The 27,446-nt window shown below is 33.1% G+C and overlaps 1 protein-coding gene across 1 annotated transcript; it reads right to left on the bottom strand.

Moving 5' to 3' along the window:
* Positions 1 to 1,913: 1,913 nt before the first annotated feature.
* LOC128179929 (probable sodium/potassium/calcium exchanger CG1090) lies at positions 1,914 to 21,717 on the bottom strand. Its single transcript, XM_052847615.1, has 11 exons — positions 21,448 to 21,717; positions 15,173 to 15,370; positions 13,257 to 13,357; positions 11,967 to 12,053; positions 10,512 to 10,612; positions 7,868 to 8,085; positions 7,131 to 7,223; positions 6,543 to 6,767; positions 5,995 to 6,096; positions 5,402 to 5,533; positions 1,914 to 3,777 (listed from the first exon to the last, which is right to left on the bottom strand). Exons 1-11 carry the CDS (start codon positions 21,602 to 21,604, stop codon positions 3,578 to 3,580), a joined length of 1,614 nt encoding a protein of 537 aa, XP_052703575.1. The 5' UTR covers positions 21,605 to 21,717; the 3' UTR covers positions 1,914 to 3,577.
* Positions 21,718 to 27,446: the final 5,729 nt, after the last annotated feature.

Here is a 27,446-nt window from a genome sequence, read left to right as displayed (position 1 = left end):
TCAACATCTTTCTTAATACTAATTAAGAAATTGAGCGTAAAAATTAAGTGAAATTCACTTAATTACTGTTTATGTACATAGGTACGTAAGCTGAAAGAAACAGCCAAATCGTCTCCTGTGAGGCTTTGAGGCTGACAACATCATGATTATTTCATTCAGTCCGTGATAGTTGTAGGTCTCGACCAATCGATAATCAGGGCGTGTCAATTCCAGTCCTGTCACTTTCTTGTCAGTTTCAGTCGCTGTAGATTTCGACCAATCGATAAGCGGGGCTTGAAGATTTCAGTCTGGCTGTTTCTATAGAGCTATTATTAACTATATTATGAATTATGAACTATGAATTAACTATAAGTTTCCCTAAGAAATAGAGGGGATAATACTTGGTAGATGTTAATATACATGTATAGAAACAACCAGACTGAAATCTACAGGCCCCTTTTATCGTTTGGTCGAAATCTACAGGGACCTTAGACAACTCACGGACTGCACGAAATAATCCTCATGATGCCAGACCCAAATTCCCATTCGAGACGATTTGGCTGTTTCATTTAGCTAACATACTGATGTATATTTACCGTAATTTAGCGCATTTTACTCACTTTTTTTACAATCACTTTATTAATTTGTTATAAGAAAGATAATTCATGCGGGTTATAAAAGTGGCGATCATTGCAGGAAAAAAAGATTACATAACCCTCTAACATGGGTCATGTGTTTTTTCTGTAATGTCGCCACCTTCATAACGACCCAGCATGAATCACCAAAGAAAGGACTTTATTGTTAAAATGAACATGTATACCTAATATATCATACACGTATAAAACATTTTTCCATGAAAGTTGGCGATTGACTGAAGACCCCGACCTGTCGAGCTCTACAGTACCGCCACGAACATACTGCGCCGGGCCGGGTCAAAGAGAAGTAACTCTCAAACAGAATAGGACAAAACCATGACAATATAAATTTCTCTTGACCCTATAACCTATAACCATTACATGCATATATAATGTACGTGTATACATGAACATCGTTAAATGCCATAAGAGGGTCTTTTTCTTATACAACTTCGATCAAATTCTTCAAGCCAAATTATCTAGCATTTCTCTCTCCTCTCTCTCTGAGAATTTGTGACTAATGAACATTAACAAGTACTAAATTGAGATAATCTTGATGAGATGCACATCTCAAAAAGAAACTCGAGGTACTGTTAACAAGCTCTCCAATGACACCCCCTGCTAGCAAAATAAAATAACTCCAGCATTTCTCTATTGGAATGACCTTGAACTTGCACAAATGATCGAAGTTTCACTTCTCATCTTTTTCCATTACAAGCTCTTGCCTAGTGAGGAATCATGCAAATTTTTTACATTGACCTTGAACTTGCCCCAATAACCATGGGTCAATTTCTTGACAAATCCTCAGATCATGAGCACTCTTTATGTATAGTAGTATCTTCCAGTGTTTCTCCATAAGAAAGGAATAGAGCAGACAAAAATATGCATATTTTCCTTCCAGTGACCTTGAACTTGCACAAATGACCTTGGGTTAAAATCATTCACATCCTCGGGCCATAGGAAATCTTTGTATGAAGTAGGAACTTCAAACGTTTCTCAATAAAAAAAAAGATACAGACAGGACATGAAATATGCACTTTTCCTTCCAGTGACATTGAACTTGCCAAATGACCTTGGGTAAAAGTCATGAGATACACCCACATCATAAGCAATCTTTTGTGTGAAGCAAGAACTTTCAAACTTCCAATTTTTCTCTATAAGAGAGATTTGGATTGGACACAATTTCAGAGACTGACAGAGAGACAGACAGACAGACAAGATAATTCCTGTTGATTTCCCCCCCCCCCCCCCCTTTTAAAAAAACTTTGATTGCTTGGGGTAGAATAAAAAGACTTTATATTGACAATTTCTATTTCATCAGATGTGTATCACATTTACATGTAGGTGTCTACATGTATATTTTGAAGGGAAAAAAAACATATTTCCGAATCCATAACTTTTTTCCTTTGGAAAGAAAAAATATCATATCCAGCCAATACAATTTTGCAACTTAGTTTTATATATTACTTAACATATAAGTGGGATTTACTTTTTTCCAGAAAAAATTGGAAAATATAACAATACATGTAAAGGCAAAATGAACACAAATATTTTATATGACATGCAATATGTAAATGAAAAAATATTTTCGTTTAAAATATCTTTCAAGTGATCACAGTATTCACGCATCATTTAATTGTGCCATACATAACAGTTATTATATCATAATCAAAAATATATCATATATAGATATATATTCAACATTTTTTACCATAGATATCAACAACTCAATAAAACATTACATAAATAATGAAATGATAAAGAAAAAAAATCAACAACAACAAAACCCTCTGAAATTGGACATTTTACAAAATTGAAAAACAAAAACAAGATGCATTGGTAAAACCACATTTCTCCACAGTGATCAAGTCCCATGGAACACAAATTTGAATTCTATCATTGACCTTGACCCCTCACTAACATTAACTTCTGACCTTGACATTACTGCTCAAGAATAGAGTTGCATAACATAGAAATGTCCCTGATCTTTAATCACAGGGACATACATGAGGAATCGATTCTGAAAACTTTATTCACAAAAATAAACTTTGATGAAATTACACCAGGCCCCTAGATGGCTTACAAAGCATGCAGCTGTAAACTTATGGAAAAAATTATTGAAGATTTTATCACCGAATCATATTTAAGATTGAAATTTCAGTAAAAATTGTCTTTAAGAAATGTTACTTATTACAAATTCCAAGCACAAACATGGCAAATATTAATTTTGATGAATTATGAATTATAAGAATTTTGCTGGAAGTCAAAAATTGCTGTATGGTCTTAGAACAGAGTTCAGTCAGAAAAAATATATAAATTATGGACTTTTCTATGAGTCAAGGATTTAAAACATATACCCCAATATTTATTATGGAGACACACTTCACACAGCAACAAATTTCGTTTTGTATAATTCAAAAGCTCTAATGATTTCTAAATGTTTCTATATTGAGTTTAAGTTTTTGGGGCAAATCATAGACACCCCACTGTTGGTCCCCTCTTTCATCATAAACTGGAATATCTTTACAGAAAAATATGTACAAATTTTTTGCTTCCCCAGCATATTTTTCAGTATTGCAAATAACTTTAATATAACTTGAACAAAGTAATATAAAAATATAATATATATTTTGGACCAAAATAGTCGAGATTTCATATATATAAAACACATCAAAATATAAATATACATCAGATGACCCTTGATTTAAAAATATAACTTTTGGTAAGTCAAAAACAAAAACAAAAACTCCACATAAATCTAAAATCACCTCTCTTAAACAATTTCAAAAATAAATCATTGGTATGTTTTCGTATGTAAACTAGGATATATAAAGCTACAGTAACTCTCATTTAAAAAAAAAAAAGGTAAATATGTGTAAACAATTCAGATCACAGTAACTTGTCTTGATTTTCTGTTTTGAGAAAGAAAGAAAACTTCACATTAAAATATAACATTTTTTTCGTTAATCGCTTCTGGGACATTCATTTGGATGCACGTAACCAAACACATTGAGCTCATATAGGGACGCGAGAACGTTAAAAATGACGTAAACAATCATCAGGGCGATGCCGTAACGCTTGGTCAGTCTCCATCCGTTCACGTGGGTGGAGGCGAGCAAAAAGACGACGGTCAACAACAACGTTAGAGTGGAATACAAAAGACCTGAAAAACCAGAAATAGGTCAACAAGGTAAAAATGGAATATAAAAGACCTGAAAAACCAGAAATAGGTCAATAACAACATTAGAGTGGAATATAAAAGACCTAAAAAACCAAAAATAGATCAACAAGGTTAAAGTGGAATATAAAAGACCTAAAAATTTAAACCGGAAACATAAACATAGGGATAAAGTTAAAACAAAGGTCAATGTAATGAAACTGGCTAAATGAAAGCATATCAGTTAGAGGTTAAGGTAGTCCTATACTCGGCACTTAATGGGCTCAATCATTAAAAGCTTAGCTTTAAATGATAAATATACATTCTAGCAATACACATACAAAAGAAAATATGTATGTTTACATGCTAGTTTGTTTGTTATCACCTCTCAGACGGGTGTACCCCCTTGCGAAAATTATTGACAATTATGAAATTTGCCAGACGTCCGTTTTTCCTAAAAATAATTACCAATTTTGAGAAAATTAGAACTGGACATACAAAATAGAGTATAAATATTTATTTAAGCCATATCTCATCAATAATTTTGCGCAAATTTTTGTAAGTAAGTACGCTTTATGGACCTGATGTATCAAAATAGAATACAAAAAATGCAATGCTAGTATCGCGTTTAGTAATATTTTTACTATTTTATGGACTCAAATTTAAATTCATGGTGTTTATTCTATAGATTGACATCTTAGAAAAAAGATTTGGTCAAATAAATTATATGTTGACGGATTACTTTTCACGCTATAAGCTCTAAACCAAGTAGACCTTGACGAAAAAATCCATAAAAATCACATTTTGCTACAGTTTTCTGCCTAGATCTGTCAACAATGTTAGGTATCATTTAAACATTAATTAATTGACGATTGATAAAATTCGAAATAGCTTCTGCCTCTAAATTTAAACCGGTTTTAGTAAAAGAAAAATAAAAATTCGGGGGGGAGGGGGGTCAAAACAAAGAAGATATGAGCATACCTGACATCCTGGTTAAATCAGAAACTTCGTTTTTCATTTTACTTTAACAGAATTGAGTTTCTCAACATTAATCATTTCTATCTCTCATAGAATACATATATTACCGTTCTAATTGCTTATTATTGCCATTGTTTACAACAGCGATGTAGAGCAAAATCAATACCAGGTATCAAAAACGCTTTGTAAAAGTCGAACCATTATTGTAAAATCCGTATTATGACACAGTGCGATACTCGGACTACTTTAAGAGCATTTTTTTTTCAAAGTAGAGTGTTCTACAGTATATATGTACATGTACATAAACATGTATTACTTGGTAAAGGCTTTGGGCTTTACATTCAAACGTATAAAGGAAGATAGCTGTATGTAATATTTTCTAAGGACACTTGACATATGTTTCCGTTAAAGTATAACAGCTACTGAAAATTATAGAGACTTCTAACATGTTTAGAAAAAGCTGACCTACTTTAATTCTAAATATAGCTTCACATAAAACAATAAACTCTACAAAAAAAAATTTCACCCAAAAAAATCTAATTATCGATATCTTCCTATGAAACAGGAAATCTGAGACATTGATATGTATACATTTATTCACAACGTTCAGCAAAGCTACAAACTACCTCTCACCAACACCACTAACCCTCACCTTCACTGTACACCTGTACAGGTACTTTGAAGCCCCCGAGGCCACACTTGAGGAGCCAGGGAAGGCCCAGACAGATCAGGATGTCAAACACATTGCTCCCCACTGCATTGGACACCGCCATATCACCGAGACCTGTTGGTGAAATCAGAAACACTTCTTGACAACAGGCCCAATTCACATAAGCTAGATCATTTTAATATGATGTCTAATAGAAAACATTTTAATTACCAAAGTAAAACATGTAAACATATAATTTTTAAGAGTGATATGCACTGAACTGCAGGCAAATAATTGTATGTATATTAATTATGAAGAGAGATGCAAATTCATTTCTTCTTTTACATATTTAATTCTATTTCATCTTGGGTTTTTTTAAGTTTTCATATCTAATAAATTTTCCTTGTTAACTACTTGTAATAGCCTTATCCTTGTCTTCAGACTGAAGATTAAGTAAACACAAAGTTCTATTCAGGCAAATTAAAATGAACAAAATTCAGTGATGCAACTACCAGTACTTTGACATTTCCAGTTACTAAGTTGTGCATACAGTAATATATCTTGTAGATATCTGACCGTAGATATCTGGTCGTTACCTTCTCTGACGACTATGAGACTGGATATCACATCTGGTAGACTGACCCCAAAGGCAACAAAGGTCAGGGCCATTATTGTGTCGGGTATATGTAATGTGTAGCCTATAAATTACAACACAATCAATCTTTCAAAATTTTAGATTATTATCTGATGTTAATTTGAAGATTCAATTAAGTGCAAAAAAAAAAAATCAGCATGCTACTAAGAGAGTAAGTGATGAGAATAAATCAACACTCCAAAACCAGGTCACAAACAAAGTATATGTTTAAATACCAGTAAATCAACAACTTACAGGATTGCTGGTATTTCAGAGAGAGAGAGAGAGAGAGAGAGAGAGAGAGAGAGAGAGAGAGAGAGAGAGAGAGAGAGAGACAAGAGAAAGACAAGAGAGAAATGAGAGCAGATAGACTGTGAGAGAGAGAAACAGACAGACAAAGAGAGAGAGAGAGTAGAGAAGAAAAAGACAGAGGGAAGAGAGAGAGAGACAAGAGGCAAGACATGCAGTGAGAGAGAGACAGACAGACAGACAGGAGAGAGAGGTCCTTACCTATAATGGTGATCATCCACACCATGAGGTAGGAGAAGAGAGAGAGCCAGACTAGGGACAGGATAAAGGTCACGATGACCCACTTTCTCCACCGCGCGCGGCGACAGTCGGGCACCGTCAGGTACAGGAGGACCTTGATGGGAATAGACACCACGAATACACAGCGTCCTACAGCACTGGACGGCATCTCAAACACAGAATGGGGCTCCTCCATTGAGGGCGGGCCTAAAGAGAATCAAACAAATGTCCACATAGAAGTTATTCATGTGAAAATTCTCAAATCAATTACATGTTACACAATCATGTGATATATACAATTGGAAAATTTTGTTTTCAGTTAAATTTGCAGGCTTATTAGTGTTGACATTCTTAAAACATATTATGAGAAGTTAACACATTCACAGGTTAATTCAAGAATTTTTTCTGAATTATTTCTTTTTATTTTATCAAACATGTAAAAGTATTGAATGTCTTTTTATGTTATCATACATGTAAAAGTATTGAATGACAGTGAAATAAAAGACAAATGTCTGCATAAGCAATTACATCAATCTCAGAATAATACACAGTGCTCTAACTAAAACTTACCTGTCTCCTTGTACATTGCCTCGTTCTCAGTGGAATCATCGTCCGAGTTGTAATCAGAGTCCGGGGACGAAATCTGTACTCTGTCAAATTTATCTGCAATTATGAATTTCAAAGTAACTCAAATGTACAGTTAAAACTCTCTTGCTTTCCATTAAAGACATAAAAAAGAGAGTCACATGTATTTCCCTTATAAAAAAAACTCAAAAAAAAACCATTCCTGACCAATTTTCTTTTAATAGAACAGTTTTATTACATTGGATACAATTCCTGAATCAACACATTGCTAAATCTTATCCAAACATTCAATCTTCCTTCCCAACCATTCCTCTGTGATTTTTTTACAACTTCAGGTAGCTTTCATCTTACTTTATTTTTCAAATTTTGTAATTATATTATACACTGTAGTATGTTTTCATTACAAAGAACACTGATCCTCCTCGTTTCTCGGGGTATAATTAATTTTATTTACTGTAAACCAACTTTTAATCGCGTACGAGAAAATTTCGCAAGGTTCTCGAGGACATAGTCATTACGAATATTTCTCGCCGCGAACCATTCGTAGTCGTATGTTTGTTATATCAAAACTGGTCAGGGGAAGGCTTGGTCACAAACCAGTTTATCTGAAGTAAATCGCGAAATAAAGTCGTCCTGAATAAAAGTTGGTTTACAATATTTATCTCCTTGATTTATTTATGGAATCCTCCAATTCGTTCAAGTATGAGACCTTCTGTACTGACCCCCTCCATTCTCTATCTTGGACACCTTCCCATTGAGGTCCCCTGAGGTCCTCAGCTTCTCATATAGAACCACTGTCTCTGGGTCACGTTTGTTGGGCCTGTGGTGCGGTTTACAGCAGTGTTTGAACTTTGGGACAATCCACTGCTCTAGGTTAGAGTTAAAGTACATCAGGACTATGTAACCCAGATATAGCAAGAGCAGGCCTAGAGCTTCATACCTAGTAAAAGGAAATCAAAGTACTAAAAGTGCTTGCTTTCTCATGTCTTGTGGTATGGTTCATATTTTATGTGATCAGTATAGCATTTTCATAACAATCTATTTTAATTAGCAATTTCAAGTTAAGTCCCTCTATATGAAACATGCTTTTACAAGTTGTTGGAAACCATGAACATATTAACCATTTTGTGACTTGTGTAAGCTATTAAGCATTTCATGTAAACTGTCCTGTATTTTATGTAAACAACTTAATATTCCTGTGCATCATTAGGCATGTCCTGTAAAACATTTATCAGTTTGTGTAAACAATAAAAAGAATCAAGAATATCTTTTCATCAATTTGAATGTGACACTGTAACTTAAATCATTTCATGTCTATGAATTACCTACCACTCAAAATAAAAAATTCTATTGCGTAATAGGCATTTGGACATAAATAACTATCCTTAGAATCTGTTTTCATAAACATCTCATAGACTCACAATGAACATAGCAACTGGTTTAAGCAAGTTGGAAAATAATTTTTTTAAACCCTAAACAAACAAACAGCAAACACACTGTCGGCCTGAGGCAGCTGAGACTGAAGCGTGTGTGATTTACTTCTCCCATTGTTAGCTTCAAACTTTTATCTGTTGGCTATAAACCTCTTAGCATCAAATGTTGATGTGGTCCATCAACTATCAAAGCTTCTTGAGCATTACAATATTTACAGCAGCTAAAAAAAAAACTGTGTACAGATACACAGCTGGGGATTAAATCACTAAAACTGAACAGATTTGTCACATATTTACTTACTCATCTGATTTTGACCAATGATGTAGGCCATTTTCTTTCTACATCCAAATATCAAGTAATAAGGTGTTTTTTTTTAAAAAGCAATCTAGTACATGTATGTACCACTAAATAAATACTTTCAAATTGACAAAAAAGGTACCAACTTTCATTACCATTTTCTAAGAGTTACACATATAATTATGACATATATTGTAAAAAATGAAATACAGATGTTACAAAGGGCTCCTTTTCATAAATTCTTTAAAGACCAAAGGTGGTAAACTAGACATAGAAGATAATGAATAGTTCATAGGAAGAAACAATTTCCTTTTGCTAATAAAGTTTTCTCCAGTCATCTGTTGACTGTTAAAATCAATATTCATTTAATTAATAGACATGTCTCCTAGTAGCTTCATAACTGTGGAGAAAAAAGTATGTTTCTTCTATCAGGAGTATATGATATCAGAATATATGTTAAGAATGTCAAGGCAGCATATCCTTTTTGTTATACTTTCATGTTAAATACTGAAATCTGATTGGTTAAGACGCAGTTAATAATATTTACTATTACCCTCAGCGTTAGCAACGCACTTGGCAACGGGTAACATTAAAAAATGTTACATGCGCGAAAATTATGCGCGTACGATTCGCTGTAGAATTCACGTTATTCCTATATAAAAGCAGTAAAATGTTCTTAAAAATTTTAAAAAAAGACATTCAGTATAACAAAATAAATAGTGCCTGTTTGGGAGGATAACAGTTGAAATTGACACCCCTCGAAAACCATTGTCAACCTCCGCATCGCGTCGGTTGACAATGGTTTTCTCGGGGTGTCAATTTCAACTGTTACCCTCCCAAACAGGCACTATTTATATAATATACATTATTAGCTCAAATTTTGATGTTAAAAAGTTTAATTGTTATATGAGTGCAACTAGACAGATAAAGCTAATGATTATACTGGTTGTAACATATACTCAAGACAATATAAAACAAGAACCAGTTCAGACTGATATTTGGGAATTCATTTAAACAATAAACACCTCGAAGAAATCTGCTGACATGGAAAAAGTGGCCAAAATTTCTGAATCTCTCCTGCGTATATTTGTAAAATTCTTTGAAAAAAGCAAGTTCAATTTCCGTTACTGAAACTCAAAAAATTTCTAAGGAATACTGTAAATTCCTTATTTTAACCAAAAACTTTTGTATCAAATCTCGAGCAAATAAAACTGCAAATGCCAAACTTTTAATATAATTTTATTAAGGGTGACAATTTCTAATCTTTTAAATGGTTACTTAGTCAGAACAAAAATCGGTTAGTCATATAAAATCAATTAAATGTACATTTAATTTAAACAGAATTTCATTCAAAATTTGATTCTGTAACTTCTAAGAGAAGTTCCCTAGAAAACAGGTAAGGCCCCTGGGCTCAAGGGAATTTGGATGTAGGTGTTTATTACATTTAATTACTATCAAAACAGCATGCCACTAGTCTGTCTTGTTATTTTCATATCAAAAAAGCTGTCTTTGGGTTATAAATTCACTGAAGTATAGAAATTAGAGTTTGGGTCAGTAAGACATAGCATGATCTATAATAATACCAATATCAGTGTCTGTCATGACTTTCAGTCCTTTGATTTTTTGATATCTTACCAATACACATTCTCGTCAAGGATGACCACGGCCAGAGCTCCCACACTCAGCGCGTAGAACGCACAGTCTCGGAACAACGGCCACCAGTGAAGGTTCACAACCTGTCAAAACCAGTTAGGAGAAGGCCATTGTGTATCAACATTTCCATTTATTTAATGCAAGAATGATACAAGAATCAGCTGCTATTGGATTTGATAACATTACTTTTAGCCATATTAGTTCTGAGAAAAACTAGTAAATCATTTGATTTTTCATTAAATACCATTATAAATCTGGCCAAATTACTTTGCAGATAAACCCATAATTCGGCTGACTTTAAAGGAAGAATGGAGATTGAGAGACATATTCTTCTGCTATCCATATAATGATTTGCAAAATAAGAAGTTCAGTCATTTTTCAGTCACTTTAACTTTAAAACGCTATCATCATGCAAAATATAATTTTATCTACACAAAATTATGAAAGTAAATTGTCCCAGAGAGCAAAAAGACGAGAAAAAAAAGAGATTGATTAAAATGAAGAAAACAGGAAAGTTTTTTTTAATTTAGATTTTAAGGGTAAATGGGTAAATGAATAAGACCCCAAAACCACAATAGATCATTTCTGTTTAAGTTTTAAATCTGCTCTGCTTGGGAACCGATTTCCTGTTACTTCATTACTGAAACTGTATCATCTGTCAAATATCTATGAAATGAGTTATTCTACATGAGAAATTGAATCAATATTTTAATTTACATGTTATTTTCCACATCCACTTAATTGTTAGAATTGTACCTGTGCAGTGTACTACTAATATGTAAAAATGTGCGAAATAAGCCACATTATAGTGATATCTATAAGCAACAATTGTTTACTTTAATAATTTCTTAGTAGAGCTTAGCCAGGACACATCAGCTTGCAGCTTAAAAAAATAAAAATATATCTACAATCAAAAATATCTTTATTAAAACAAAATTTTTTATCCGAGCTGACCAAATAGTTTCTAACAACAACAAAAATATTATTCTGGAGGGTAGAAATTAAAAGCAAAGTGAGCCAGTTGCTTTGAGTAATAAATTATGGATTGACAAGTGTGAAGTCCGAAAACCATCAGAATCAACATGCGTATCTCCAATGCATCTACAGAAATATTCAACAATCTAAAGTATTGAAAAATGTAGAGGGAGTTATAAAATACCTAAATGCGGTACCAGTAATGTATCACAGCATGGATTCAATAGCCTTACTGTATGACAATGAGATTGATAAATGCTTACAGAACTTAACAAAAATTAATTTTTCTCCCTATTAATTATTATTCACAAAACAACTTACTATGTGATGAAGGAGTGCATATAGACACAAAGTGGAAAAAAAAAAATCAATACATTTTGAGTCTTTCAAAGAACACAAAAACTGATGACACATAACACACAGTGCACAGAAACTAGTGACAAAGACCACAAAGAGACTTACCATGCCAGCACCCAGAGCACAGACACTGATGACAAACATCACGTTATACACAGCTGAGCCAACCACTGCTCCTAACCCAATGTCATCCTAAAACAGAAATTTTACTGAGAATTAAAATGATACATCAAACTTCATCAGACTCGATTTCATCAGCAGTTTAAAATTAAAAAAAATATGCAAATTTTTACTGTCTCAGATGAATCTTTATCATAATATGATTACCTTTTGCAAATAAAAAAAAATTAGTTCCTAGTACTAGTACATTAATTTCTATATTCCTCCTAGTTTCAATCATATTTAACATTTACAAAATGTACATAATAAATTCATAGAACATGTTTCTATTTATAGCCTATCACAAACTGCTTGTCCCTGGCATTCTACTGTTGGTCTGGGTGATAATGTAAATGTATTACCCTTAGATCACATGTACCACCCTTTTTATAGCTGACTAGTGAGTAAAGTTGGGCCCTGGCAGACAAATACAGACCATGTCAAAGAATACACATTGTTTATACCCCAAAACTGAGTCAGACATACATTTACACTGGCTGGTGCAAGAAGTATTATGCCATATATTTTTTTTCATTAAAATTCTCCTTGAAAAATGCATATATATACTTAGTTGATACTTTTGAATAGATCATTTATCCATATGCTACTCTCAAACAACCGCCTCCAATTGTTCACCTATTGTTTCGTAACTTGAGCCTTCATATATGAACAGGTAGCTATTCCTGTATAAGTATACAGGTAGCTATTATACATGATCCCTCCATCTGCCTGTACACACTGATCGTGACAATTTGTTCCCACCATTCAGGGGAATATTAATTATTAAGACTGTTGACATGTGTTTGTTACTATCCTTGTTTGCCGGTAACATGGGGGAGGGGGTCAATATTTTAATAAATGACTGTAAAAATGGTTCTTTATGCTGGCCAGGTGGTTACATACGTGCTTTCAATAATCATACAATACGCGTGGGTATTAAATACACGGATGCACGATTAACTACTCTAAAGTTTTGATTTTTTTTACCATACAAGAAATTTTGGATTTAGAAAACTCTGGGAAAGAACGCTAACTTCTTAAACTAATCAATGACATGTTTTTTTCATATGTGTATTATGTTTAGTGTTTCATATGAAATAGGAAGATTTTTTAATAATTGATTTCAGCTAATCATCTCAGTTTTTATGTAAGAAAGTTTTTTTTTAATGGAACCTTTCAATGCACAATTTGTTTTCAATGGTGTTTATTTAAATCATAAATATAATTCAGGAATACCTCTGCTATGAACACTGCGATGACAGCTGTGGCTAACTCTGGCGCGGAACTTCCTGCTGCCATTAACGTGGCTCCCGCAACATCTGGCTGGATGTGAAAAGCTGCAAACCAGAAGATGTCACATTACAGTACAGAAGTTTTTTAAAATGCATGGTCACTAAGCTTGGCTAAATTGGCCATCTTAATTATTACAAAAAAATAAAAATATCAAAATCACCAACAACTATTCCTCAGATTTCTGCTTACTACCCCCCAAAATAAAAAACCTAAATAATGAAAAAATGGCACACAAACACATTTTAATATACAAAAACCCTAAGTCAATGTTTTGTTCTTAAAAAACTATACAACAGGCACTTAATTAATTCTGGTAATCTATCTACATTTAATTAAATGGATGTTTTATTTAGGAGGAAGGAAGATAATCATATTAATACAATTTCTTGAAAATTTCATCTTGAATAAATGTAGCGTATCAAATATGTTACACATATATACATGATATAAAATGATGTATGTACCTGAATTGTGTGAATTACATGAAAAATCAATACTTTAAACAGATACACTATCCAGATTAGGGGATTCTTATGTAAAGATCTTAAATATTCCCACGTTAATTAAATGTTCTATGCATTAAAGATGTACATCCGCAGTAAACTTTTTTTTCAAGGGAGTGGGCATAATAATGCAAATCACACAATCATTTTCTTTTTTCTTAAACTGTTTAATTCATTTTCAAATTCAATCTAATTAAAATGAGATGTTCTGAATCTGCTACCACTTCTTAAATGTTTGAGAAGCGGTAGTGGGTTCAGAACATCTCATTTTAATTACTGGTAGATTGTTTTAAAATTGATTGCTTGTACTGTAAAATAATGCTACTGAATATTATGCCATATTATATAGGAGATACATGTGGATGAATAAAGCCTGTTTTTGATGAATAGATCATGAAGATTAATTGTTCTTGTGATTAACGAGCATCTAACTGAAGCAAATACATGTATAAACCACCAAAAAACAGACTGAATTACTGCAATAGAATGAGCTCCTACAGCACAGCTGCTACATGTATATTCTATCATTCCAAAAGACAGCAAACGTCAGATAGAAATAAACCTTAATTGGCTGTGTTTTCTATTTTATCATTTGTGGAGTTACATGATGGTACATCAAGTACATTCAATTTGTTAGGGGTCATGCATATTCTAAAAGAGGCAGGGTGTATGGGAAAGGAGGTGTCAACTGGGTCTGCCCCCCCCCCCCCCTCCCCCGAAATTTTAGAATTAACATTGACTCCTTCCCCAACCTAAAACAAAATTTCACTCTAGGAACATGTTTTGGTGTAAGTCTTCACCTTAAGACATCATCTACCTTCTGAAATAATTGCTCAATGAATTTGATTATAAGGGGTGATTGGGCTCTCAGTACGGAATGTTGATAAATTATATTGCTTGTAATGAAAGGAGATGGTGAATGTCCTAGACTAAGTGATGTTTTTCGTAAATATACTTATTTTAAGCAAAGGAGTTAATTGATTACTGCAAGATAATTTTTATTGATTACACTGCTAGTTAAAATTGATGAATATGTGCCATTCAACAATTAACATGTCTGTTCTGCAAGACAATGTGTAGCCCCAGGAGAAAGGAGGGAGTGTGAAGGGGGAGGGGTACCTTAAAGGGCATTTTTAATTTTTTAAATCAAAAGTTCATTTTTATCAGTCCATGCGTTAAGACTTTGTTTAAAGTAGTTTTACATGTTTTAAAATTGCACTTTTTGAGATCACATACTGCTGATAAAAATAAAATAAAAATTCAATTTTGAAATAAGATATTTAAAGCACTTCTTGATTGTAAGAAAAAAAGAATGAAAAAATGAGATATTTATTATTTCTTTCATTTTTCTTTTACCATCACTCATAATTTCCAGAGATGGAACAAAGTAGTCTTCACATATGTATGCAAATGCTGCAAACATGTACGCTGACACCAAGATGTGGAAGAGAACAGCGCCATCTGCCCTCTGTTTCTGCGTGAAGAGGTCTCGCGGAAATTGTTTGATGGCTCGTGGAGTACAGTTGACAAGGGAGTTCAATTTCCGAGCACCAACTGTAAATGAACAAAAACTGCATGATTAGATTATGGTTTTCAACATCTTGAGATAATATGAAATGATTGAAATACTTTTTTAAAGTGACTCTAACTGTCATTTTGACAAAGTCACTAGCATAAATAGACTACATGTATCTACTAGATTTTCCATAGAGCAATCTCCCCTCAATTAATACTAAGTACATGTATCTGTATCAAGTTTTTCTCCATAAATATACATAATCCAATTCTCTCTCTCTCTCTCTCTCTCTCTCTCTCTCTCTCTCTCTCTCTCAATGGATGTCTACATCATTAGAACAATTAATTTTTCAACATATGATGACTCTTTTCTGACAGCACCCACACACAATTGTACAAAATGTATCACATTTCTCAGTAGATCTATAGGTTAACTTTACAGATCAGGTAAGTGATGGTGTGTTATTGTACCATTCATGTGTGATCTCTACCTGTATACACCTGATATACATCAATTTCTTTCTACAAGGTCCATCAACCAAGCAATCATTTAAACTATGATGGAAATAACAATTTTATTCACAAAACTTAAACTGCTCTTGATCATTTTATCTGATGGAACACCAAGTTTCTTGATTTAATATCCAACTTCAATATACTTCTCCAATTTAACATGCAACAGTACTTGTACATATATTGTATATAAAACAGTATCCTCTATCATTTTAAGTGAGATTCATATCCAAATGTATTTTATCAGCAAAAAAGCTGATACAAAATGATGTATGAAAAATGCCATATATATAGAATCAAGGGTATTGGTTCAAGGTGATGAATACCATATAAGGTATGGTTCAAGATGATGAATACCATATAAGGTATGGTTCAAGGTGATGAATACCATATAAGGTATGGTTCATGGTAATTTGCTCAACATTCAAGGTGATCTTAATGTCAAACACTTAAAAACCTTTTCTGCATAATTTGGTGACTGATGTAATAATTAAGTTGACTTGTTACATGTAGACTATATTAATTTATTAAACCTTATGCCATCGTGTATACTACATTATAACTAAAACCAGAACATCTACCTGGGTGTTTTTTTTGTAATTCTGATAATACATGTAGATTGCACATTTCTATTTCAGACCTTTCAGATATTTATATTTCTGTAACCCTAGTAGCATGTAAATCTCTGGTGACAACTGACAGAAGGCGTTCCGTGTGTGCATGTTATCAATGTAACATCATTAAATGGAAAACGATAGGTTTCTGTAGACATGACAGAAGTGCAGTCTGTTGAATACTCTTGAAATAGAATGAACCAAACACAACATATTTACATCGAAGCTTGAAAATTAAATTACATGCCTTGGCTGTACATCCTGTTATTCTGATTAAAATTAAGTGACCTTTACAAAATTGAATCCTATATAAATCAGAAAAATTTCGATGTGATCAAATCCTTCTTAATCCCTTAATCCTTATTTAAAGCATATAGCTTTGATAAAGATCTCGAGCAATCTGACCTGCCAAGTACTTTAAGAATCAAGAAATTGTAAAGTGAAAAAATTAAATTTGATTGCATTAATTCACTCAAACTCTCAGAAGAGAGAAAAAGAAGAATGTGATGTGTTACAATTGTTAATTAATTTTACATCGTTTGGTATTATCCTCTTAAGATGTTAACATATTCAGGTTTATGACTGCAGTTTGTTGTGAAATCAATATATAGCAAGACATAAATTGCAGGCTGGACATCTTACAAGCAAAGATTACAGGAAGCTCTCACACAAACAACCTCAGATAAAATGATTGAGACATGATTGAAAAACAGTTAAAAGTTACACTGTTCAATTCATAACGCACTTCAAAACTCATTCCTTCTTCTTCCTGGAAATTGCATAACCTCGTGTCAAACAGCAATTTTATTACCACATAGTTTGTGACCATATTGTGTTGCTCATGAAAACAAAAGTTAACTATGATTGAAATCTAAATATGTTTATAATAAATCATCTTATATTTGCACCCAAAACTGAGTTCTAAATGATATATTGATACTTTATATAGAATCAATGTATCAACAACAAAAATTTCATTACAATTAATTATTACAAAATCTCAATCACAGCCACATTTGAAAAGGATGAATACCAGGAATATCTATAATAGTATATCATTCACTGAAAAAGTCAGCCATTATACTACCGGGTATACTAACATTAAAATACGTATAAGTCATGCACCTGTAACTCAAATGTAACATTTTCAACTGCACTGAAACTTCAAATTACTGACAATTTTATTTGAACTTGTGAACTTTTAAAGTCTGATTTAAAAGTCACTGATGCTCTGGTCAAAACAGTCAGAAACAGTTCATGGTCATTGAATTCTGAATGGCAGGAATAAATACTATATATGTAATGGTTTTAAATCATAGGACGTATAAGGGATATCAATTAATTTCTTGTCAAAAATTAAATAACCAATGAAAAAGGTACTATTTTTCTTGGAAATTTTAATCCATCAATTAAGCGAGGCTTTTTTTAAAAATGATTTTGTGATGAACTAGACTCATAGCTAGAGCTCTGTTCCAAGGAAATTCGTGGAAACTGCAAGTAGTACTTATTCTACAGATCTGCTTTTCATCAGAACAGACTAAACCTATACATGATGGTTAGGTAATTTGTTATAGTATGATGCATTGGAACAGAAAACAATGAAATCTCAACCTGCACATTGTCAACCTCATGCATGGTATGATAGAAAACTTATAAACAATCAAGAGATTCATGGTCCCAGAAGATAAAATAGAAACATTTTACAAAATATCTACCACTTCATAGTGTTTCCACCCACTGAGCTTTATGATGGTTGTAAATGCATGAGGTTAGGATAAATCATATAGGGTGATTTCACCATGCACCGGACACCTTTGGGTTTTTCCCTTTGTTCATGCATCAACTATCGCCCAAATATAAATATTATCAAAACCGATTTGGTTTGACTTTTCCTATAGCGTCACGATCATTTCTGTCAGCTACGTCATGCATAAATTATACACGCCGCTGGTGTGAAAACTATATGATTGGTTAACTCCTATTTTTAGGCCGAGTTATCAGTATACGCTTATGCAATGCCAGAGCTGAAGGATTTCTCAGAACAGTTTATTTCCCCCCAATATTATTCATTGAAAATCGACTATCCCGTATGTTTAAATTCTGTGCTAAACTCTCTCTCTCTCTCTCTCTCTCTCTCTCTCTCTCTCTCTCTCTCTCTCTCTCTCTCTCTGTGTGTGTGTAAACGGGCGTTAAACCATAGCCTCAAGCTACGGTCCAGAGTACGGCGTTATAAAAAATATAATATTTAAAAGTTGCATGTGCTAAGCGTTCATTTCATGTAAATACCGTAAATGTATAATGCACATGTAATACCTACTAACTTGCCAGTCAAAGTGATAGGTATGAATTCCTCGATTTCTACACCTTTCGATCGGAAATCGACAGTCAATAAAAGTATTGAACGATGGTGTGAAAGAACGAGACGGAAGTGGAGAGTGCAAGGAGGTTTGTACATGTGCGTCTTCATTAGGCAAGTGTCCGATTCGTTTCTCTTCTGTTGCCCTATCACTTTCGGTGTAAATATATATACTAAAATATCCACAAACCATTTACTGCAGATTTCTTTATTTTACCTGTCTCTGAACCCCCGATCACCCGCTCCATACATGAACACTGGTTTGTTTACATACATAAAAAAATACAGTTCTTGATCCACTTTCCGAGTACGGTTAAAGGTTGTTTAAAAGGAGAAAGTTTGGGGCGGGTAAAGCTACAATTATTAACAGAAGTAAACTAAATGAAGAATTATTTACATGGATTATTTGCACAAAATGTGGTATGGTATGATGTAAATATTTTTACAAAATAGTGTTATTTTTATACGCTGCAAATTGCCGTAAAGTTTTTTTGTACATGTATATATTGTATGCACTGTAGCTTTATATTTTCTAACCCAAAATTTATACACAGAGCTACAGCTATATATGTTATGTACCGTATGTATTGTTTTATCACAAGTGTAAACTTTTGAAAAATAGCCCAATTTCGACAGTCACGAGTACCCATGTGAATTTTTCATTCTCTGATATGTTGTTGTTCTGTCCGTGCATAATTTAGTCTTAGTTAACCAGCAGCCAATCAGCGGTAAGCTGAATCCACCAATAAAAAAACTGTGGTTAAGGTGCGGGTATTGTTTATGTATGACGTAGCTGAAAAAGTTGAACGCGACGCGATCGGAAAAGTCAAACCAAATCGGTTTTAGTAATAAAACTTGTTTTAAAGGTTATAGGTTTTCCCCTTGCTGAATTATTGGAGAAATAATTGTGAATTTGTTAAAAATGTAGAAAATAAAGCAAATTAATGTAGTGTTGAACTATTTCACCATGGATCGGACAATATTTACCATGTATCGGACAACGTACTATCAGAAGAGATTAAAAATAACTAAATTTTCTGGTTTTAATGCAAAAATACAAAGGTTCAGAAAAATAAATTCATTCAATTGCTATTTAGATTTTTGAAACAATTTATTGTAAATCCTCAAATCTACATATTGGAATTTAGACTAGTGTTTCTGTTTAAAGGAATATTTATCATGAGGGGTTCTTTATCGTGCCAGCTCCTACTAGAACTTTGGACTAAAAATTAGGCTGTGTCCGTAAAACTTGCAATTTTAGTGGTTGTATCAATTCTTTTTTTTAATATTTATTTTACTTCGTATTTAAAGTATATCACAAGGAATATGGGCACATAATCTCCTTATCATTATAAGAAATCCTGTGCACACTGAAAATTGTTCTCTCCGATCCATGGTGAAATGAACAGATGGAGCAAAAATGACCTTGACATTAATTGTTCAAATTTCTTTGACTTATTTTAATCAAATTTTGTTTCAAAATTTACTTCTTTCTAATTATTTTACGCAGAGAGTGCATTTGCACTAAGTCACAATCAAATGCACAACATTCAAATAATGCTTTAGTGTAAAATCTTCATAACTAAATTTTCAATGATAGCATATTTGACGTCATTTTACAGGCCTATATTGTTATTTCTTTGACAATAGGACTGTCAAATTCTTAATATTGATAAAGTTCATTAGTTCTAATACAGGTATATACAAAACAGCACATGATCCCATGTACTATTATTTGTATATTTATAACCAAAGTTGTCCTATCCAAGGTATGTGTCCGATGCATGGTTAACTCACCATATATGATTTTGGACTAAAGAAAGGAAATTAACAATGCTTGCCAATAGCTCATGTAACTCCTCAATTAATAATCGCACCAGTTGAACTGATGTAATTTTTTTTCACTCAAAATATTTTGCAACCTATTAAATAAATATGAATATATCTGACATCTTTAAATTGCATGTCATTAATAATTATGTACAGTCAAAGTGTATGCATCATGAATATACATCATAAAACATGCAAAGAACACAACAAAAAATCAAATCTAGTTCATATTGATATTTTAGCATCAACTGGTTTAAAGTTTGCAATTCCTGATTAGTTTACAACTTCCTCTACAGAAATAAAGTCTTGTACACAGACAGGAATTTCCTGATGAATTGTTCATTTTGTTAACACAGTGTTAGGTCTTGTAAGAGTCGGCGCTTACACAGACTGTAGGATGTAAGAATGGGGAAATGACCTAGCTGTCTTGCTTATTTAATATCAACTGTAATGTGATGTCTATCTTTCAAAATTGAGCACATGAGCAGAGCTAATTCAATCAGCCCAATTTCTGTTGTTTGATTAAAAATTAATTAATTTTAGAAATGCCTGTGTAGGATATTGGATGTATTTCTTTTATGTTCCATCCGTTATATCTCTGTTTCACCAACAAAAGGAATCTCTAAGTGAACCCCCCCACCCCACCCCAAAATCCATCCCCCCTCCTCCCCCCCCCCCGAACAAAAAAAAATCAAGTCGGGGACACATGCTGCTAGGGATGCTTATCACAAATGACGTGATGAAGTTGTGGCAAATCATTTCAGTTTGATAATTTTAGAAAAAAGTGTCAGAGAATTTCTTACCCTTGGTTTCCCATGGACCAGCCTCCAAGAAAGCATCCCCTGGAGACCATAGCGACTCTGATTGATCCTTCTCTGCTAGAGATGCAAAAGACAAAATCAAAGAAGTTATCCCGACCACCGTAATCCCCACGGCGAGACGAACGTCACCCTTCCTCATCCTGTGTCATAAAAATATCGACAGTTCATCGAAATACTGTCTACAAATTAATCGTGCTACGCCGAGTGCTGTTTACTGCTGACGTCTGATTTGGGCGAGTCCATTCATAATTTTGGGGGAGATTAGATCCATAAAAGATAATTCGTACGTTGAAATATTCCATCTGATGTCTTTCATTTATGCATATTGAAGTTTTATTCCGATCAATTTTTCGCTCTTTGTGCATAAACGCCATACATATTGTATATTCTAGCTTATATCTAATTGTTTGCGGTAAATTGTAGTATTTTAAATTTTTCAAAAATCCGGGATTTATTCAACATATAACTGGTTTTAATACTATACTGCGTACAAGGCTTCCTAGTTGATTTTTTTCATTGACAATTCAGGTTGCACAACACTATTAATTTTTACTATATATTCTTACCAAAATTACACAACTTTAGATACGGGTAGCAAATTTAAAACAAACTTCTGGGTAAATTCCTCTTTACAACTTTTAAAACAATTGTTCCTAACCAATTTAGTAGCAAAAAACACACAGCCATCCACAAAGGCACGAGAGTTTGTTTACATCAAAGTTACACATGTGCTTGAAAATCATGTCCGAGCCCTTTCACACCCCTGCCTAAACAACTGGCATCAAAAATTCAAGTGACCTCGTATTTTTACAAAGGTGGGAAAATCAGGCATTTTACATGTTGTTTTTTATCTCATAAAAAAGTACAGTCCCTGTCTCTGGCGGAAAACTCCTAAAAACGAAGGGGAATTCGGGAATTATTTTCACTCAGCCATGTTTTGACGTGAACCTTCGAAAAAATAGTGTTGTGATACCTAATATTGTTTTCAGGTATTTTGTACCCTCAGATGTTTAATTGTGAATATGACTATTTTTTATAGTATACCAACTTATTTTGTTTCAATCTATTTCGTTCTATTACATTATGAAAATATTGAGAAAAATCTGTGGTATCTAATGTAAACAACAAAGGAAATTCGGGAAGAGCAATTTGACTCTGAATGGAGTCTTGATTGTCTATCACTGGAACCATGTCCTGGTTTAAAAGCAATGAATCATTTAAAGAAAGAAGATGGGGGATAAGATAGCGCAAATGCCCATTTGTTTTCGTCGGAAAATGCCATTTCAAATTCATTTTTACCAATTAAACCTATTTGATAATGATAAAATACAAGCTTTTAAATGCACATTTAAAACTATAATCAGAAAATAAATTTAAATATGTAACAAACGATAAAAATATAATATTGCAATAAGTGTTGGTGGTTTCGAGCAAATTAATCCTTGTTCTATTAGTGTACCTAATTTTTGGTGCTCTGGTGCTCTACCCACTGCATGAGGCATTTCAGTCACAACCAAGTGTGTTTTTAAATGCTAAATTGGACTTTGGCCACGAATTTACGGACTTATATAATTTTTCTAAAATGTTCAATTGTTGGGATACAAAGTGATATTTTTAAGGGGGATGTGCGGCCACCTTGTACATTTGAGGATAAGAATGTAAACATTTCTTGAACTGGCTTAATTGTTTCTGCCCGAAACAGGCCAAAATTTTTGCCAAATGATATAAAAGCAACAGCCCCCTTAATTAATGTATAGTGGGTCATCTCTCCACGTTTTTGTTGATCAAAATCGGTTTGTTTTTCATTAGACCTTAATTAGACTATGACACAAATATGGAGCATAGACCCACTCTATAAAAGAAAAGGGGCTTTGATACGCATATGCCAGTTTACATTGTTTTTAATTATTTTGAAGAAAATTAAAAGATTTGTTGATGGTTTAATTTATCAGTATCTTATCCTTACTTATATACATGTAGGCATTTGACACGCCTTATCCACCCAATTTCTCTAGGATTCATTTAACACGCAATCCTTGCTGAGGTGGAATCCAAAGGTGGAGGGGGTACTTCGTTCGTCCACCTTCTCGTCCATGTGTTGACACACGAGAATAGATATGCGTTTCCCCATTTCCAAGATATTCGACTTTTAATTACTTGAAATTTTACTGTGCTCTGCCGATCTCTATGATAAAATTACTTAACTTGTAAAGGAACTGCATGTAGTGGATGGCATATATAGTTCTTCATGTCTGCTGCAAATACTGCCACTATGCAGCCTTGCAACACTAGCAAACAGTGCACACATCCTTTAATTTATTCAATTGATCGGAAATCTTAGATCCCGTGAATTTGATTATATCTACATGTAGATAAAGTCATTTATAAAATGTGCAATATATATATATATACATGTATATATATCTATATCTCCATGCAGCTCTGATATTTTAATAATATAGGAGAATATTGACAATTAACCAATGAATAAAAAGAAGTATTCCATAATCACATTTGGCTGTTTAATTTACACGTAAAAACAAATCGGGAGATTTTAATTATCCAAATATGACATAAACTGCATCGCTTAGCATCTGCATTTTCCTTTTTTGTGTATATATGCAGCACATAAATTTACTTCTTATCTGGCACATTGGGCTATGCCAGAAACGAAATTGATTTGTGTTTACTGACAATGGAGATTAATGTATATATAACGTGTTTCTACTGGCTTCAATTACAAGTGCTTGTCAACAAACATGATGTGAAATAAAGGATACGTTAGTTATGTTTATCAAAAACAATATGATCTTTTAGAAAATCAGTGTGAGAAAACAAACCACATCCCAATCCTTATTTTTTAGTTTTTGTAATAATTGAATGGGTTTTTTTTATAATGTAGTGATTTATTTGATTAGAATTTGAAAAGAGGGTTTATGTTGTAACATTTACAGATTCTTTAACATGCCATTACAGAAAGTATTGTTTGGCTAGTTCGTTTTTTCAATGTCACTGTACTTGATTTACAATAAATTGTATTTCTTTTTTCAATCTTAAACAATTTCTCCAAGTTACTGAATATCATATGTTTTGGAAGAAAAAATCAGGGTTATAGCTATATAGGCCTTCTTCCTGTAATCAATTAAATGATGCACTGGTAATATTAACTGTATCTTTGGTTACAGGCACGTAGCATCGGGGGGGGGGGGGGGGGGGGGGGCAGGGGGGCCTGCCCCCCCCCCCCCCCCACCTTTTTCTTGCAACAGCTAATTTTTTAAAATTTACATATAAAAAATTGAATTATCATGGAGTTGGCCCCCCCTCCCACTTTTTTTGGAGGATGTAAAAAAATTGATATGAAAATAAAATGAAATTGAAGTTATATACTTCGCCAATTCAATTCCAGAATTTGTGATTTATACATATTTTTTCAAAGTGCATCAAGTGTCTTGATACTACAAAATGTTGATGTACCTTTGTTACGCACTTTGAATTTTTTTTTTCAAAGTGGGTATACATGGTCCCAAATTTAACGCACTTTGAAAAAATGATTTGGTCCCAAATTTAATGCACTTTGAATTTTTTTTTCATACACTATTGGCACACTTCAATGTCGCCACCTTCATATTCATGAATCACTAAAGAAAGCATTTTATTGTTTTCATAACATCAGTTGCTTACAAATGGTTGTTAGACTCATGAGTGTGAACAATCATTCATTCCCAACAATAATTTATCCTAACATTGACCTTTTTACATTGGTGGGGGTGGGGTGCGGGTCGCATCCCTAAAATCCACCACTTTATATGCCTGATACCGGTCATATCCCAGTCTGCAAAATAATTGGCTCACAGCGATCCACCTACAATTATATAATGTACATGTAATAATCATGATAAATGTGATCAAAGTTAAAGACCATTAATCAATTAAAACCAACCACCGTGCAGCACAAATCAGCCATGGAAATATAAATGTCGTCGTTTTAATAAGAAAGTTCAAACGTTGAAAAGATATGGAAAATTAATCTTCTTTTAATTTGACTTCAAGTCATTTTGCGTCGCGTGGGAGTATGTTATAAATCATTTTTAATAGTTAACACATAATTGATTTGAGTAAAGTGGAGCAATAAAAAAGGGTCGATGTATATTATCAATAGACATGAAGCACTAAAACTAAGAGCGCGCTTGATTTGTCTACACCTTACAACCGGTGTACACTTTTCTCTAATCAAGTGCAAAAGTGTACACTTTAGGTGTACACCGTCTACACTTTGTGCAGGGCATGTGTTGGAAATTACACTCTTATTTTCAATATGGCGACAAAACGGTAAACTGAGAAATCTGAAGAATTTCTTTTTGTCAGCACATTGAATATGCTAGAGTTGATAGCCTAATTGTAGCACATATTGCGTGTGTAAATATGAAAGTGTTCAAAGCATAAGAAAAATAAATTCAAAAGCTTTGCATTTTTTAAATGTATCAAGAAAACATATTTTGTCAGCAAAAGTCAACAGATACATTGAACATGTATAGCGTACTAAGAAGTACAAAAAGATCGTTTTGTACGCATTTATTTTTCAATGCATATGAATTAATGCACTAGCATTGAGTCTCTCCTAAAATAAACTTATAAACAAACAATTTTGTAATAGCCAATTTAAAAACAACAAGACAAACATATACTGTACTTTGCATGAACCTGAAAACTGGCAAGGGTAGCAACGGATTACAAAATTGATTTATTTTCAAAAGCTATTAAAAGAATTGTCTTAAAAACGGAACTTCTCGGCAGAAGTCACTACTTTGGCGTCCATATTGAAAACATACACTACACCAAATTTCGCTTGATTATATGGTGTAAATCATCTACAACAATGTAGATAAATCAAGCGCGTCCATTGCAAAGAATATAGGCGAATAAGGCGGAGAAAATGCCTTTTGGTTTGATCGTAATTTTGTTACATTCCCAGGTTTTGTTTTGTTTTTGTTTTGTTTTGATTTTTTTTGTGAGATACATGTAACATCACAAAGTGAATTTAGTGTAATATTTCCACACTTGGACCGATATCTACCACGTTGAATAAAATCAGCATGTTTAAAAAAAGTTAGAAACGTTCTGGCAAACCGAAAGTGAAACAGTGTTTGGACCTAAGCACAAATCATCACCGCTGACAAGACGTAGTCTAGATCTTGAAAATAATAGATAAATTCGGTGTTCTGTATGCTGTACCATTGTTTTTCAAAAGAACCGTATTTATAAATACCTTGAAAATAGTTAGATTTTATATAGTACGAACAATTTAATTGTTTTTGTAGTTGTATATATTTCTACGCCAGAGTTCAATATAGTTTCGTTCAACCAGACGCTCGGCTGTCTCCGTAAATCTCCGGCAAGCAGAGAGTCTCTCTTGGTAGTCGGAGATTAACGGAGACAGCCGAGCATCTGGTTGAACGAGACTAGAGTTCAATATTGCTTGGATCCAGACGTGTACAATTTTTAGAAACATTTCGATTACTGATATACCGAGTATTTCCGAGTACCGATACATAGTTTGATGGAATTAATTCTATCTTTGAATATTACACAACTTGATTCATATGGGGTTTTCTCAAAATTCTTGTCGGTAAAGTTCGAGAATTCATATTATAAAAATGTGCGTAATTCAAATACAGATTAAAAACTACTTACCAGTCAAAGTAACATATCGTTGATTTTAAAATTGATAATAATCAATAAAATCAACTCCCGACAGTACTTCAGTACTTTGATTTTGGGTCTGACAGGGAATCTCCATGTGATTGATCGTATATAGTGAATTTTTCAGATTTTCTTTGAATTCCTTTTTTTTTCTTTTTTCTTTTTTATTTAGTTTTTTTTTTATTGAAGAAAATTTAGTTGAATTACGCACTGTGTTATAAAAAATTACGTATATGTAATACAAAATAAATAATGAAACACCAAGCCCATTGGGCCTATAA

The sequence above is a fragment of the Crassostrea angulata genome, chromosome 4 (genome assembly GCF_025612915.1).
Source record: "Crassostrea angulata isolate pt1a10 chromosome 4, ASM2561291v2, whole genome shotgun sequence".
Taxonomy (NCBI): domain Eukaryota; kingdom Metazoa; phylum Mollusca; class Bivalvia; order Ostreida; family Ostreidae; genus Magallana; species Magallana angulata.
Note: the sequence above shows the minus strand (reverse complement) of the source record. Positions and strands in the feature narration are given on the sequence as shown.